This window comes from Chlorocebus sabaeus, chromosome 7 (assembly GCF_047675955.1).
Source record: "Chlorocebus sabaeus isolate Y175 chromosome 7, mChlSab1.0.hap1, whole genome shotgun sequence".
Taxonomy (NCBI): domain Eukaryota; kingdom Metazoa; phylum Chordata; class Mammalia; order Primates; family Cercopithecidae; genus Chlorocebus; species Chlorocebus sabaeus.
In genome coordinates, this window is record NC_132910.1 from 112,189,607 (window position 1) to 112,207,998 (window position 18,392).

General features: G+C 33.2%; 1 protein-coding gene across 7 annotated transcripts in view; it reads right to left on the minus strand.

Moving 5' to 3' along the window:
- Positions 1 to 380: 380 nt before the first annotated feature.
- The window catches only part of FSTL5 (follistatin like 5), a 786,887-nt gene continuing 768,875 nt past the window's right edge, over positions 381 to 18,392 (minus strand). For all 7 annotated transcript variants that reach the window (XM_008000150.3, XM_008000148.3, XM_008000146.3 and 4 more), the window contains one exon: positions 381 to 2,935. In XM_008000150.3, coding sequence (XP_007998341.2) covers positions 2,233 to 2,935 — 703 coding nt within the window. In that variant the 3' untranslated portion in view covers positions 381 to 2,232. The remainder of the gene's footprint in view (positions 2,936 to 18,392) is intronic.

An 18,392-nucleotide genomic window follows, 5' to 3' on the forward strand; every position in this document is an offset into this window, starting at 1 on the left:
TTAAAAAGTGACTCAGTATTTGTGTGATTAATGCTGTAAGGTCATGGAAAGGAAAGACTACTCTTTTGAGTATAATTTTGATATTCCAGTACAATATTTTCATTGAATATACAAGAAAAGAAGGTATTCTATAAAAAGAGACATCATGTAAAGAACATATGGCTTGCTGCAAATATTGAATAATCAAGGGATATCCAATTTAGATTTTATATAGAAAGGCAAACTAACTTCTCTTTCCTTGATTGATCTCAGTTTACTTTACCTTCACCTGATTTCATCACTTTCAGAATAATTCAGAGCACCACACTATATCTGAAGCATTGGGAGGAATTTTTAAAAAGATGGTATGCATATTAAATCATTGACTGAACTCTCAAGGGTTAAAATGTAAGAGGTTTATTCTCCTTTTATCAAGCAGTGTCTACAGACAGAGCATCCACATGGTGTAAGTTACAAAAGAAGGATGTATGCGAAAGACTTACATGAAATCATTAAGTCACAGACACTTTATATGGTTCATGTTCACAAGGAAGAAAATTACTAAAATGTAAAGCAGATTCAATAAGTAGAAACATAAGCTGATTTTTGTGGTTTATTAAATCCACCTTGCATAATGTTTCTGCTAAGAAGAAATCTACTGTATCACACAGCTCAGGATGCTATATACACATAAGATATTACACACTATAAAATTTCAGGTTTCTAAGCAGTTTTACACAATTTAAACTTGAGTAAAATTTGTATATTTAAAAAAGATCTTATTGGATTACCTTAAGTAAATGGAGGTCATTTCAACAGCCCATTAACATTTTTTGCAACAATAAAAACAAAAATAAGTACAAAGATTTTCAAAACATGTAAGCTATGACTTTAAGCCTGGATAATTATCTGCTTATTTTAATAAACCAGCTCTCTAGTTTTAATCTACTTCTGCTGGCCTTCTCATTTCCTCTTAAAAGAGAAGCAACAATTTTTACTTCTCTGCAGTGTCTCAAGTAGGAGGATTAGTTAGGTTTCAAACTACAGCACATAGTGAGAAGGTGCTTTTAGGATTACATAGGAGATGAATAAAATAAACCATTTGGGGAAATTATTTGGAATAAAGGTTTTTGATACATTATATTTAAATAGCAAAAACAATGGAGAACTACATCTTTACTTACCACTGTGGGGCTACCCCTTTATTCCCAACTTATATTACTAATTCTTCTAAACCACTAATACCTCATCAATTCTCTTGCCAATTTTCTTTTCCTAGGTGTTAATTTCCCTATATATGGTTTACTTTAGCAGACAAAAGTAATGTTTCTTTTTTTACAACTGAAAGTTCCTGATGATGAACCACTGGACTATATGAAAAGAAACAATCTATTAATAAATAATCTGTTCTGCTTGTAATAAACATCTGTAGGCAGTTGACATCCCAGACAAACTTGCATTAAAAATATAATGCGCTCTAGTGATTGAAAGCAAAATGAGTAGATAGATTGCAAATATTTTGACTGTAATTATTTTCCTCCCTTCCTTCCCACTTTCTATAGCATGCTGCAGATTATACAGTAAATGTCAAGTAGAGATTGACACCTGGTACAAGCTAAGGCCAACTTATGCCTTCAATTGATAGTTCACTGAGGGTTAAACAAAAGACTGAAGGCAGGTTTTGGCGCAAGAGATGTTTTTTAACAACAAGAAATTTATAGTTATGAGGGCATTTAGTATGCAGGTTTAATCTTCCTTTTCTCCTGTGACATTCCCTTCAAGGCACAAAATATTATAAACAGTGGAGAGGACCAAATATTTTGAATTAAGAATTTTAAGTTTCCACAACACCTTTTATTTCTCGTTTAATCATACCAAAAGGACAGAGAAAACAATAAACTACCCTCAGAATGAAATAATGCTTACGTCATCTGAAATTCCCTGCAGTTTAGTTTTTTAAATGATTTAAATCCTACTTTATTGTTTAAAGCATAATTTACACATTTGATTCTTGTGACTGATGTGATTTCTCATTCAATAGTGTGCTAAATATTTCTAATTAACCACTATTCTTAATTGTGTATGTCTTAGTCAAAAACAACTTATTTTATTTGGGCCAACCAAGTAAATTTTGTCTGACTAGGATATAAACTTGGAAAGTTAAGTTGTAAATTTAAACAATGGATTAAGTGCAATGTATAGTTTTGCTTAATGAAGCGTTTTGCTTCACCCAATAATTGTATCATAGGGTTTTCAGGCATCTCCAACCCAAATGACTGTATTTCCTTTCTCAACTTCAGTGATCTCACAGTTTAATTTATTGAGTCGTCCATCTAGGATGAAGAGAGAGTCCTTAGAAGGTGTCATCAGGTATTGACCAAACAAGCCACTGTCCTGGATTTGCCTGTTTTTCTGGTTCCAAGGCCATTCTTCTGCCTTGAGTGGTTCCTTGAGACTCTTTATCATCTTGACCTTCCCAGAAGAGAGCTCCACAAAGAGCACATCAGTTTGTGTGCTTGAACTACCGTAGATGTTATATTGGTGGGCTTCAGTAAAGGATGGTTGAAATGCCAGATCAGATATGTGCAGATTTGTGTGAATATCAAAAGCCTCCTGTATTTCTCCTCTGATGGTAATGTACTGAACCCTTACAAGACCTTTCACATCATTAATGCTGACAAGGTAGTGGCCATCTGGAGAAACATATGGAGTGCCCGTCACATCACTATTGAACCCAATGACTGAGTCAGTTACACCGTCCACCATGACCTGTGGGGAAACTGCTCCGGTGCTGTCAGGTTTGCAGCCAATGAAGTAGTAGCCTCCCAAGTGTGTATATGCCAATGACTGAGGAACGCACTTATAGTCCTTCAAGTTAATTGTCTTGATGTATGACATGGTTTCAAGATCAATTTTTTGTAATGCAGCTTCATCTTTATGAAGAACAAATCCAAACCTGAGAAAAATGAAAATCAGAGTTAGACTGGAAACAATGGAGTTTTTAGCCATAGATACAGGTGGAGAGGTCCATCACAAGCCCAGGCTCTAATTGTCAGGCAAGGCAGCAATTTGTGTTACACTTGTGCTAGAATTAATCTGTAGATTGTGCCACTCTCCTTCTTTCTCTAGGTCATTCTTTTGTTACATCCAAATCATCATAACTCATGCTGTAGAAAGAAAAATAATTAAAAACAATACATCTAGTTAATTGCAGCAACAAATTTTGCTTTTAACATAGAGGGAAAGAAGAAGTATACATTATTCTGTACGTCTCTAAACCATCTGATATTAAATAAGCTTGGTTAACTATTGCCAAACCCAGCAAGAGTAAAAGACTTGAACATATATTGGTTTCACTCATTTCACTTACTTCTTATGTTGTTTTTTGACCATTAAATAAATCTGACACTCATCATTATTTAGATAAACTTAAGTATAACATTTTTCAACCTTTCCATATTTATATTGGGATTTTTAATGATATGCCTGCATTTTATTTGTTATCCTATATTGAATAAAGAACTTTATTTTTATATTAAAGCCAATTAAACAATTTTTGTTTGTTTTGTTGACCTTAAATTAGTTCAGAACTTTTCAAAGCATATTTGCTAAATATTGCTTGAGAATTATCAGTGATACCTGTGGCAAGTATAAATATATCTTTAAACTCACCTAGAACACAAGCAACTTTCTAGCAAAGATAAGTTAAACAAGATACAATGAAATAGAAACTATTAAATAAAATTATATCCAAAGTAGATATTGGCCAATAGAATTGTAAAGGATTTTTATTTATGTTTGCATTAATAATATTGATTGTCACCTCCTAATAGTTCTAAAAGCTCATAATAAAGAGAAATATTTTTCCATTCACTGTGTTCATAAGTAATATAATGAAATTACCTTATTATGAGTATTAACATAAAGCAAAACAAAAACTCTGAAGAGAGTCCATTATGTTATCATCACCTGTGTAATTATCTTTATGCTAATTATCACACATAGTTTTATTTATGTAAAAAAATGACCATTTCCACACACAGTACAAAATAATGTGCAATCAGAGTAATATCTCTTTAAAATTTTAAATGTAAGCATTTAGCAGGCTCAAAAATATAAATAAACTTATACATTAAATATCATAGAAAAATAAAATAAATATTCTTAAAATCAGTCCTGCTTTGCAATTGCAAAAGAAAGGGAGTTCCTAAGCACAGATATTTTATGAAAATAGACATAAAATTATAATTGCTTCCATTCTTCTTACATTAAATATAGTTGACAAACCATATTATAATTTTAGCTGTATTTAAAATTTATGAGGAGACTACTTGCTGTTATTAGAGAGAGTACAAATTCTTTTATGTGAAAGAAAATTTGCAATGTATAGCTACTCCTTTATAAAGCTTTCTTAAATATTTGTTAAACAACTACTACACACAAGACACTGGGAATATATTGCAGATCAACATAACTTTCCCTGTCTCTAATGAATCTAGACATTTTGAGTGATAAAAAAGTGAAACAGGGCTAGTGAATAAAGCTTGATTATAGCATTCTGCTATACTATTACCTAATTCCATAACTATTTCTTGTTCCTTGTATTCGAAATGGCATAAAGCAATATACTTGAAAATAATATTTTGAGTGTATCTCTGAATGATGTCCACCACTTGTAGCTTATTTGCTAACTCTTTATCTTTTTCTGTATCCTTAATAAATGTGTTTGTGTACTTTCTGTAAACCCAGCTCATACCATACCCATTCAAGATAAATTTTCAGTCTTGATTATGATGGTATGAAGAAACGTTCATACAGTTGATAATTATTTATACATATTTTCATTAAAATATTAATGCCTGATGTATAAACATAGTGTAGTTTTAAAATCCTATCTGAGTAATAAGGAACTAAAAAGCTTCAAACTGTCAACTGAGTCCCATATTTTTGTGTCTCTGCATCAAAAAATCATAAACATCATAAGTATCACTACGTAATCTCAGATTTGTCTGAAAAAATAATTAACTCCATTTACTATAAATAAAAATATAGTATTTTTCTATTAATGGACAACCATTAAGGATGTATAGGTGTGTAAATATATTTGTATTCTTTGTAAAATTATGAATTATGTTGAAAAATATCTTTCTGTTATAAATTGTACATGAGCTCAGAGGAAAAGCAGTACTAGGCTCACTGAACAAAAGCAATGAGCCAATCAAGCTTTGACATTTCAGCTCTCCTCTTAACCTTGAGTCTTCTAGTCCCTTTGAGCTAGATTTTCGAATGCTAATGAGGAAGAATGAGACAAGCTCTCTTTACTCCCGAACAATTTTAACTTTGATACTACCGAATGTACTCAACTTTTCTGTGATACAATCTAGCTACTTTTGGAAGTAATTAAAAATTTTAAAAAATGGTCCAGTTAAAAATGCAGAAGATCCGTGTGGGGTGATAAAATTACATCTATTATGGCATATGCATTGTATGCTCCTTTAGGACTGGAGATGTAGCTACATAAGCAGATGCATGAGAACGCCTGCAATTTTTCACCACTGATTTATTGGTTAGGAAGTGATGTCTCTAATTCAAAATTTCCCCTAGTACAGATTGATATTCAGAAGTCTCCCACTGTTCATTAGTCTCTGATTAATATTTACGAGGCTCTCAACTTTCATGCCTGCTTAGTATAATAAAATCCTGCACAGTATTAGGCCTAACATAGTTTGTCTAGTATTTGTCAGAATATGTACAGAAAGTTGCAGACTGAGAAATAAGAGAGTTAAAATTGACTCTCAAAATTACTGCTTTTTCTAAGAAATTAATGCCAATAGAAAAGTGTGGGCTCTCAGCATAGCATTGTATGGATTGTCAAATCTGGTGAAAAGAGTTATAGTAATTTTTTCTTTCCAAATCATTTTCTCTTTCTGAATGTCTAATCAATGTAGTTTATTACAAAGTTCATAAAAAGGCTCAACTTTAATTACTGCTTTTATGATTTAAGCTAAGATCCTGAAATGATTCATATGAAGAGACTTGTTTTGGATGAAGTAAGGGCTTTCATTCCAAGCTAACTTATTTTCATGATCCAGATTTTCAAAAGAATAGACCTTGCGTAAATGTGACCTTATGTAAAGTCCTTGACTTCCACGAGTTCCAATTTCCTCATCAACAGGAAGAGGATAAAAGTACTACCTTGCTCTGAGGATGACAGTATATGCATGTATATTACCAGGCATGCAGTAGATTTTCAATAAATAGAAATTGCCAGTCCTTTACACCTTGAGTAGCATTTTTTCCAATTATTAATCACATAAAACTTTTTCTGTAGGACAACAGATTATTATACCCCAAGGATGAGAAAAACAACACAAACTTATTATCAATTTTTCTGTGCAGATAATATCCTCACAATGTTAAAAATAGTGTTACTCAAGTGTGGCTATGATTTTCCATTCATGTATATTAGAGAGATCACATTGACAATAAAAAAACATGTTTTTATTCTTGCTCTCACTTGTACCAACAGTGTCTATCTCCAGTCCACATATTGGTTTATCACCAAATATTTCACATTGTTAAAAATAAAGACAGCCTAGCTCACTCTACCTCCACCTTCATTAGCGGCACTGCTTCAGTACTTACTGAGAACATGGAGCAGTAGGCTATGGCGTGCTAGATGAACCTGAGCTGGGCACAGATGATGGGATTTGAAATACATCCTTGGCTTACCCAAGAATTTTTGCTAAAAGTCACAGAAAATGTTCTGGCTTACTTTAGGACCTGGATATCAAAGGATATGGAGAGCTGCAGTTAGCGTTTATGTCACGGCAATTCAGGAGACTTGTAAGGGAAGTTATTTGGCAGAGGAAGGAAGAGAACAGTATTTAGGGATCCATGGTTGAAAACCACAAAGCCTGATAGAGTCAGTGCTTGAAGGTCTCCACATCCCCAAAAGCCAGGCAGCAATTTTTACAATTGAGTAATGAATGGTTTCCCATGTCCTTGACTCAGTCCCTGGTCACACAGTCTCATAAAACAGTATTCCCCAGGCATTGTCACTGGACCATTTGCATGTTACAAGGCTCCTATTCTCTTTTCAAATTAGTCACCTGAGAGGCTACTGAAGAAATCTCATGATTGCAAGCAATTCCATGTGTAAATTCATCGTGGTCACCACCAAGAGCAATGTCCTCATATGGTCCCAGATACATTAAAGCTCGTAAGTCAAGAACTCTGTAAGATTTGCAGAATAAGTATTCTGTCTCCTGGCTTAACATAGCACTGGCTGTCTCCAGAGTCCTTGGAACTTCTCATCTCAACAGTTCTTACTACTGACTTTCAATGTTTAATCACTGAGGCTCAATCTCCACACAAATAGCTGGGAAAGGACCAAATGCTTCTTCTCCATTCCTACATGATCTTCTTCCTCAAACCGCATCATCTACACCACCTCAGATTTCAGAACAAGCCTTCGCATGTACATGAATTGTTGCAAATGAAAAGTAGTGAGTGGTGATTGGGTGTATTTGAGGAATGGGTTAGCCAGACACTCTATCCTGTTATAAAAACCAACTGTGCTGCAATTCATGTCTAAAACAAAAGCATTTCAAAAGTTGTTCCGATGTCCCAATTATTAAAGTCATATTCTTTGGAAAAAAAAAAAAAAATTCCAGAACCACGGAATTTGAACAGCCACAGGAATTTGTATTACAGAAATTTTACTTGTGAAGGCTTAAATCCAAAACACATGATTAAGTGGTTAGTGTTTTATAATTAAGTGCGGGTAGGATTATTAATATCTAGCTTTTCTTTTTTTTTTCTAATTGGATTATAAATGTCATGTTTCTAACTGAAAGGTAAGAAATGCTGAACATATAAGATACTGTTATCATAATTCTTCCCCTACACATAATTAATAAGTAAACCCACTCACAATATGCTGTTTCAATGACATCTTCCATTATGTTATAGCTGACACAGTATTTTCATGGACATAAACCATAAATCTGACATGAGCTATCATTCATTTGTTTATGAATAAATGAACATAAAGGAATTTATATTTAGTTTTTTATATTATCCCACACCAACCCTTGTAAGAAAAGATGGAATGCCCTTCCTACTCAAGTACCAGAGGATTTAGTTTTTATCTGAACATCATCACATAAATAGTTCAGTAAAACATACCTGTTTATAAAGCATGGTCACATTCATGTTTGTGAGAGGGGAAGCAGAGAGAACTAGAACTGCCACATTTAGTAAAGATTTATTACAAGAGCAAGGACAGTTTCTGAATGGTCTTAATGCTTAGATGTGTTTGAGAAATGATAGCACTTTGAAGTTTTCTGTTTCCAAAGCAGAGGTTGAAGAAGCTAAAATAAACCACAGGCTATTCTCCCATGTGAATAAGTACATCATAGAAATTCTACATTAAACGTTTTAGCTATATTACTTCTTTCCTACATTCCACTTTTAGATATTTTTCCTTAAAAAACTAGAATGTGCTTCTGAATATGGAAGTCCTTATTTTCTTTCAGTGTTCTGTTTATTCTGATACATAGGGAGTCTAATTGTACTTGGCAAAATCAAAACTTAAATACATAATTTAATTATAGTACATTCAAAGTGTCTAATTGCTGAACAGGATTAGTATTGCAGTATAAAGGTCTATCACTTTTAGTGAGTAATTGGGACATATGGCAGAATCAGATTTTTAAATTTAAATTTTTATTTACTTATTTTTTTTGAGACAAAGTTTCACTCTGTTGCCCAGGCTGGAGTTCAGTGGCCTGATCTTAGGTACCTGCAGCCTCTGACTCCTGGGCTCAAGGGAATCCCTGCCTCAGACTTCTGAGTAGCTGGGACTACAGGCATATACCAGCATGCCTTGCTAATTTTCATATTTTTTGTAGAGATGGATCTTGCTGTGTTGCCAAGGCTAGCCTTGAACTCCTGGATTCAAAGGATCCTACCACTTTGGCCTCCCAGTGTGCTGAGATTATAGAAATCAACCACTATGCCTAGCTAAAATCTATGTACATCATATATATTGTAGATTGTCTTTCAAATATTAAAGCCCTCTAACTCTTTTTGAGGAGATTAAGAGCTTAGGATACAAAACTGACAACTATGTCTTAAGGTGGCATTTTATAAAATTGGTTGTTCTTCCTAATTTGGGATTGAAAAAATAATCTGAAAAGAGTAGTTTCCCTAAAGTCACTCATTTTTCTGATTAATGTGTGTTTTATGCAGTAGTTGATAAATGGGTCAGAGGTGGCATAGAAGAAACAGAGTAAACAATTAGAAGATGATAAAATGTTTATAAAATACAGAGGTAGAAATAGAAAAGTAAGATGAAACAAAGGCAAAAGCAAGGCCAGGAGCAGTGGCTCACACCTTTAATCCCAGCACATTGGGATGCTAAGGTGGATGGATCACTTGAGGCCAGACATTCAAGACCAGCCTGGCCAACATGTGAAAACCTGTCTCTACTACAAATACAAAAATTAGCCAGATGTGGTGGCGTGCACCTGTAGTCTCAGCTACTTGGGAGGCTGCGGTGGGAGAATCACTTGAACCTGGGAGGCAGAAGTTGCAGTGAGCCAAGATGAAACCCCCACACTCCAGCCTGGGCAAAAGAGTGAGAATCTGTCTCAAAAACAGAAACAATCTATTAATTAATCAAAAAATATTACCAACGTGTTCATTTTATACATGTAAGACAGAAATAGTAACTTAAAAATAAAGTTTTATGAAGAAACAGGTTTTGCATGAATTGGATTCTAGATAGCATATGACCAAATTCAATAATTATTCACAATCTACTATGTGTATACACGGCGTAAAACATTATGAAGGAAATAGAGAGAAAATAAATGGTCTCTATCCTTAAGGTAAACTACTGTCAAGCAGAAGGGTGCTTATGTTCCTATTGTTCCTATGCCCTGACTTTCAAAAAGTGTTTCCGGAACCTCTTCAAAGATGGGAGAAGGGATAGATGTAGCTATATCCCGGCTTCAGCTACTAAATTACATTTTTGTTATGTTAGGCTTTCATTTGAAGAGTTTATATTGGTCTAGATCCCAGAAGGAGAGGGCAAATTCTAATTGGAATAAATCAAGAAGGGCACAATAAAGTGACTATTTGCAGAGAAGTGTCAACTGACCACAAAGGATAATGCAGTAATATGAGGAGAGTAACAACGAAGCTGTTACTGCTGCTGATCCTGGAAGAATGGAGCTATTTGCAAATGTATGCTTCTTGAGGATCTGTGAACTCTGATCTGAGGAAACCACCGCTCTCCTACAAATGAACAGACAAGGAGCTGATGGTGGGGGCTAGTACTCTGGTCCCACTCCTTGCAATCTCCAGTCAGGCCTCTCATTTTCCAAAGTAACCAGAAACCATATTAGCTAGCCTTTCCGGATAGAGGGCAAGGTACAGAGGAGTGGAAAATGTACCTGGGGATGGAAATGCAAAACAGCAGGCACCGAGTTCCTTAGCTAAAGACTGTGAAAAACTCAAGTCCAGTGAATGTATAGAGCTACATGGAGTGAGGATCCTGACATGTATATTTAATTTCTAGTAGGGCTCATTTGACAGCTGATACAGAAAAATTGTATCAACTTTGCAAGTGGGGAACATAAATTGTTTTAACTTTTGTTTTTACCTGAAATGAATATTTAGGTAACATTTTCTTACTTCTGATAAAGTTTTATAAAATGCTTCTTAACATTTAATTATAGGTAAAACACACTTTTTTTTTTTTTTTTTCTTAAGACAGAGTCCCACTCTGTCGCCCAGGCTGGCATGCAGTGGTGTAATCTCGGCCTCACTGCAACCTCCACCTTCTGGGTTCAAGTGATTCTCCTGCCTCAGCATCCCAAGTAGCTGGGACCACAGGCACTTGCCACCACGTCTGGCTAATTTTTTGTGTTTTTAGTAGAGACAGGGTTTCACCGTGTTAGCCAGTATGGTCTAGATCCCCTGACCTCGTGATCCGCCCACCTCAGCCTCCCAAAGTGCAGGAATTACAGGCGTAAGCCACCGTGTCTGGCCAATACACATAATTTTAATAATCATGTAGTAAAGATTACACACATGATCAATACTAGTTAATGTATTATTATTTTCCAATTACCCTTTACAAATTCTCCAGACACATTAAAACTGCATGAGTAATTATTGCTTACCAGACTATGTAATATACATAAAATAGACTATAATATATGTTTAGAAATTTATCTGGATTTGCTATTTTTTAAAAAGTTTACATTTTGGTTTGCATGTTTTGGGGTATGTGCAAATTAGGGAAAACAAAGTCAAAGTTGTGTTTTGCTTTTAGGGTCTTCAAATTATCTCTAAATAAACATTTGGAAGCATTTTAGCCTTTGACTCCTATGTTTTCCTTGAGCTATTCAATTAATGGTTGGATTTATTTAACTATTATTGATTTAAGAAGAAATAGCCTTTTTGTAGATACCAAATGTTAAATCAAAGACAAGAGATAAATCCTGAAGGGATTTAAACAGAAAACAAATTCTAGAAGCAAGTATTCTGAAAATCTGAAAGTGAACAAATTCTCCAGGTCAAGGCCTATTATCAAAATTATATTTCAGAACTAAAAATACAATACTAACCAATATAACAATAAAAGATGAAAATTTTTAGCAGATTAGAAATTGCAAACAGAGGGAAAAAGATGATATAATAGAATATATGTAACACTAGAAAATTAACTGTAAACCTACTGTTAACATAGAATAATTTGAAATGTCAAGGGCACAAAATAATATTCAGAAATTAATATATTTTATACATACTAACAAAAACTAATCAAGAGAGAGAATGGGAAAAATGACTGATTAATATTAGCAATTAAAAAGGTAAAATATCTGTGAACACGCAGAAGCAGAAATAAATTTTTCTTTATATTACAATTAAAAATGACTGAAATAAATAGAAATCTATCATATTCCTTTAAAATATGTTAAAAGTCAATCTATAAATTTAATACACTCTTTCAAAATATTAACAGTTTATAATTAGATTGACTGATTCTAAAATCTAAAATTAAAATACTAATGCTGTTTAACTTGGTAAACTGACTGTAAAGTTTATGGAAACCCTACCAAAAAAGACAGCGAATAGGTTTTGAGAAAAAAAAAAAATTGTGGGAGATTATTTCTCCTGCATATTTATATATATTACACAGGTTCTAGAAGGAAATCAGTGAAGAATTTATTTATTAAGAAAGAGAAAGACCAATGAAATAAATAGAATGTTCAGAAATATACTACATGTATATGGGCTGCAAGTACAAAGTAATGGACTATTCAATAAAATTGGGACAAATACAAAGCTACCTCAAGAGAGAGACAAACAGTTGAAGTAATACCTTAAATACTAGGTGGTTATAATAATCTCCAATTAATCCTACCTGCCAGTATCAATGCCCTTGGGTAGTCCTCTCCCACACTGACCCTAGACTTGGCCATGTGACTTGTTTAGGCCCACGGAATATCAGCAAACAGGAGGCAAGCAGAGACTTGACCAGTTAAGGCTTTCCCTCTTAGAGTACTGCAGTCACTTTGTGAAGAATGTGGTATAGCATCATTGACGATAAAAAGCACTGAGAGAGAAGCCCACCCATCCCTGATATCCTAGCTGAGCTTAGTCATCAACCAATCCAGAAGTGACCGAAGCTACATGAACACACACATGATTGATTAAGTAAAAGATGGTGGGCCACACTATAGATTTCTATGGATGATTATAAAGCAGTAGACCAAATATACAAAGAGCAACAAGAATATTTCTTTAAAATGTAGGCGTGAAAGAAAATAAATAAGACACAGGTGGGTGCGGTGGCACTTTGATGACCTGAGGTCAGGAGTTCGAGACCAGCCTAACCAATATAGTGAAACTCCATCTCTACTAAAAATACAAAAAAAAAAAAAAAAAAAAAAAAAATTAGCTGGACGTGGTGGCACGTGCCTGTAATCCCAGCTACTCAGGAAGCAGAGGCAGGAGAATGGCTTGAACCTGGGTGGCAGAGGTTGCAGTGACTTGAGATCGCACCACTGCACTCCAGCCTGGATGACAGAGCAAGACTCTGTCTCAAAAAAGGAAAAGAAAAGAAAAGAAAAGAAATAAGACACAATATGGCATATAGGCCATATTATCATTTATATAAATGAAAAATGTAAAAAAAAAAGAAAGCAAACACAAACAAGTCAAAAAGCTACACACATTTTATGAGAAAAATACAAAGCAAAGGATACTTTAAACTTGAGAGTGGTTGACTACACGGTTTGCAGAAGGAAAATTAAAGTGTGGAAGAGAAATAAAGACAACTGATAAACTAATAAAAGAGTGATCTTGTCCAGATAAATAATTGTGGTATTCTGTGAACTAGGGAGTATAATGAATTAATTCAACTCTGTTTACTCTCTTCCACCCCAAATCAAAAGAGCAATTACTTATCTTGAGGATGGGAGTAGCACTTCACAAGTGTAGAAACCGTGCAGGTGAAAGGCAGGGGATAAAAGGGAGATTTTTCAAGATATATAACTTCTGTTTGTATGCCTTTAACAATGTGAATGTCTTACCCATTAAATAAATTTTGTTCTAGGGCAAAAACACAAAGAAAAACTATTCGATGACATTTTCCTAAATATAATATAAATTTCCTGATTACATAATCCTTGTATATGTATATATACACACACACACACAAACCTCTATACACACACACATACGTACTACACTCCACTGTCATAAATCTAAACAATGTACTGGTGTTTTAACAAAAGAGAAAATATTGGTGGAATAGAATAAGGATTTTAGAAGAAAACATATCATATGTAAAAAATTAATGATATAATAAAGGTAGCATTTTATATCGATATAGGCTATATGATATAGTGAGTTCAGCTAAACACTGTATAATCCAGAGTACTGAGGTAACTTAATATTAAAACACATGTATATATCATTTTTAACATAAAATGATATCTATATAAATGAAAAAAATTGAGGTTAAGAATAATATCTAATATTTGACGATTGGTATTAATAGTATTATAATGCTATTAGAAACAAAAACCATACATATTGAAGAAGAGACTTTTTAAAGCAAGATAAAAGTCATATAAGTTAAAAGCATAAAGCTTGATAAAGGTGACTATATTAAAAATAAACAACGGTTAAGGTAATCTAACAAACAAGAGAAAATATGACAGAAAAGGTCAATATTCTGACTATAAAATGAATTATTAATAGTCAAAACAAGAAAAGAACTGAGAAGGAAATGTAACAAACAAATGGCTATTACTCATATAAGGGAGGAATTAATGATCTATAAACATCAGAAGATTCACAATCTTATAAATAATTAGATGAATGTAAATTAAATCCCTAAAAAGATAAATTTATTTCACCCATTAATTAGCAACAACAATAAAATGTGTTAAGATCCAAGACTGCCAAGGATGTGAACAAATATAATCTCTCATATACTATTGATAGAAACGTAATTGTTTTAGGTTTTCTGGATAACGATTTGGCATTATTTCATAAAAGTTAAGTTGTGACTCTGCTTTAATAAAGCAATAATGTCCTTCACTATTTCCCATCAATAAATGCTCATAAAATGACCACAAAATAGCATGCACAAGGATATTTATTGCAGCACTGGTTGCAACAAGAAAATGTAGAACTATTCAAATGTAAAATGATAGAGAAATGCCTAAACTATGAACCTTCCACCAAATGAAATTCCACTCTGCAGTTGTAAAAAGGATAGTATATTAGTACTGACACAGAGATGTCTCCAAAATTCTTCATTTTTAACTGAATATATTCCAGATATAAAAAAAATACTGCATATCTTAATGCTCTTTTATGTAATCGCTTCAGTAAATAATCTGAGAGATTACTCAACAACCTGCTCCATCCTCCTGAAGAGAAAAAGCTATGAGCCCTTATAAAAGGAGACTACCTATTACCATACGTACTTCTGCATTGTTTGGATATTACTTCCATGCATCAAAATATATAAAGAAAATACGCAACTTTTCAACTTCATTATGTTTTAACTAAATGAAGTTGTATCAGTTAGATATCATTTTAATTTAATAAATTAGAAGCATATAATTTTAAAGAGTGCTCAGTGGAATTGGCACTTTCTTATATTCCGAATGGCGGTGTAACTTGCATGTACAAAGTAATTAGTAATTAGCATGAAGGATCTTCCACGTATGTCTACCCCTTGTGATGCTAACTCACTTCCTGGTCAACTATTCTGAGGAAATAATCATAAATATGAATAAATCTTTATGCATGAATACATTCTTAACATTATTATGTTGTAGGAAACATTTTAAGCAATTTAAAAGCCCAGATAAAAATGTTTATGTAAATGACAAATGATATAGCCACTTGGCGCAACAGAATACACATGTTAAAAAGATGTTTATAAAACACTAATTTAAGATTCAATAAATTATATAAACATAGCACAATATTGCACGAATGGTATAATTAAGCCATTAAAAATAAAATAAGCAAAGTCTATGCATGGACTGAAGAGATACATGCTCAGAGGTTAACTGTGGTTATGGAAAACTGCATTAAACTTGTTTTGTTATGTTTTACAGTTGACCACTGAACGACATAGGGGATAGTGGCACCAACGTCATGAATGGTTAAAAACCTGCTCATAACTTTTCACTCCCCAGGAACGTAATTACTAAAAGCCTACTGTTGACCTGAAGTCTTACTGTAACATAAACAACACATATTTTGTATGTTATATAAATTGTATAATTTATTCTTACAATAAAGTAAGCTAGAGGAAAGAAAATGTTATTTAGAAAAGCATAATGAAGATAAAATATGCTTACAGTACTATACTATATTTTTCATTGCCATAAGTTTGCATCATCTGTTTACAATATGAACAGTCTGTCTAAAATGACAGGCAACCGCAGCTGTAGACTTCCATCTATGGTACATACCAAGCAAACCAAGTTTTTCTTTTAATATCGTGACTTTATTCTGATCCTTGGGAGCATTTCCACACACTTAGTGGTACTTTGTATGTGTCTCAAATTGTTATTCAAAGTTTATGGCATTGCATGGAACATGGTCAAAAATACTTGAGCACCGTGAGTGATCACTTTTTACTGTGATACAAAACTTACTGGAGAGACGAACTGCTCACATGGAGTGGAGATGATTGCGTCTTATGAGGACACTCACAACACTTTAGCTCACTGTAAGAGCAATAGGTGGCTACGAAGTAGTACAGTATGTACTACAGTTAATTTTATGCAGTTATAATTTAATATTGCATCTTGGTTTGTTTACATTTCTCTGGATTGTGAATGGCATTATGTACAGCAGGTAAGTGACTGTGTGCATAAGTTTGGATAAATTTTAACTTCTTATAATAGATTTGTGTATACTTAATAATAGTAAATAATAAAATAAACTAGTATCTAAATATATTATATGCTTCATAATATACATAACTTTTATTTCATTTCTTCATACTTCTAGACTACATGGTTGTTCTGAGAATTTTTCAAATTGTCCAAATCTCCAAAATAAATTTCAATATATTTATGAAAGAAATCAGTGAACCCATGGAGTTCAAATCTATATTATTCAGGTCAAGTGCATTTTGTCTTGTTTGGTTTACATTTGCAGTCTTTGTTCAGTGGACATAAATTACTTTTGTACTGAGAAAAAATGCATAGATAGGTACATAAATAGATGATAGATATATAAAAATATATATGAGTTTTAGATAAAAATTTCAGATAGTTTCAGATGATAATTGCTTATCATCATTTTAATCTTAAATATACATTTCTAAGAATCCAGATGTAAGTACAGACTGTACTTGATGCTTCAATAAAAAGATTTATTCATATAAAGACCCATCTTCAAGGAAGTATGGGACCAAGATAGACATGATGAATCATTTTAAAAATATCAGGATATGTTTAGATATAAAACTTAATAAAAAATATTTGTAAATAAAAAGATTCCTTATAGTATAAATGAATCAATGAGGTAATGATACAACTATAAGTAAATAGTATAAGAAAGGGCATAGTTACTAAATATTACATAGGGAACCATTGACAGCATTATAATCTATTATATAATATCATCAAAGAATTTTTGTAGTACAATGACGCTAAATGTTTGCCAGGATAAAATGCTTGCAGCTATTATTTTAGTAAATAGAAGTGTACATGAGAAAACAATTCTATGGTAAAACTGGAATAAATTATTACTCCTCGGAGGACATTATTTTATTATGTTAATCAGAGATAATTTTTTATAGTTCCCTAAACTATCCTGTCTTTGAAAATCTGTTTTGAATTCCAACCCGCATTAACTAATTATTTTTCACAACTTCTGTACTCAAAATAACACCTTTGATAATTGTCTTGACTCTCATTTTCAACAATATTTGATGATTTCCATTTTGAATTTTATCATGTGCAATTTAGTGACTGAACTGTAGAATTTAACATTGAATGCTGTTTTATTGAAAACTTATGAAAAGGCATAGTTATTTTAGAGACTGAACTAAGCATACAAAATACAGATGTGAGGACAAACAAGGTTGAAGTAGTTGAATTTTATAGGTACTTCATCAATTCTGCTTGAAAACTTAATCTTATTAAATTTAGTAGCCTTTCTCTGATGACGACTTTTTTAATTAACACAATGATGCTCTAGAGAAACATGTTGAGAAATTTTATGAGGAAGAAAGTGGAAATAGAAAAGCCAAAGTATGTTGATGATACTTATATTGTAAGTCTACCTCAGTACTATAATTTCATTGGTTTGGTTTTTGTGTGTATAATGGTGATTATGCTAAATCTGAGAATACTCAGATAATAAATTAGTTTTAAGAATCTCAGTGTTTTAAATCATAACATTTCTATGAATGGAAAAGTACATATACCTAGATTGTTTATTATTTATTTATTTATGTATTTGAGACTGAATCTCGCTTTGTCGACGAGGATGGAGTGCAGTGGCCTGATCTCGGCTCACTGAAAGCTTCGCCTCCCGGGTTCACGTCATTCTCCTGTTCCAGCTTCCACAGTAGCTGGGACTACAGGCGCCTGCCACCATGCCCGGCTAATTCTTTTTTGTATCTTTTTGTATTTTTTAGTACAGACAGGGATTTCACCGTGTTAGCCAGGATGGTCTCGATCTCCTGACCTCGTGATCTGCCCGCCTCGACCTCCCAAAGTACTGAGATTACAGGTGTGAGCCACTGCGCCTGGCCTATACCTAGATTGTTTATAAGAGCAAACTGAAAATTGGTTGCAGTTCACTTGGATGGAAATTACATTGCTGTTACATGTTTAAAATACGTA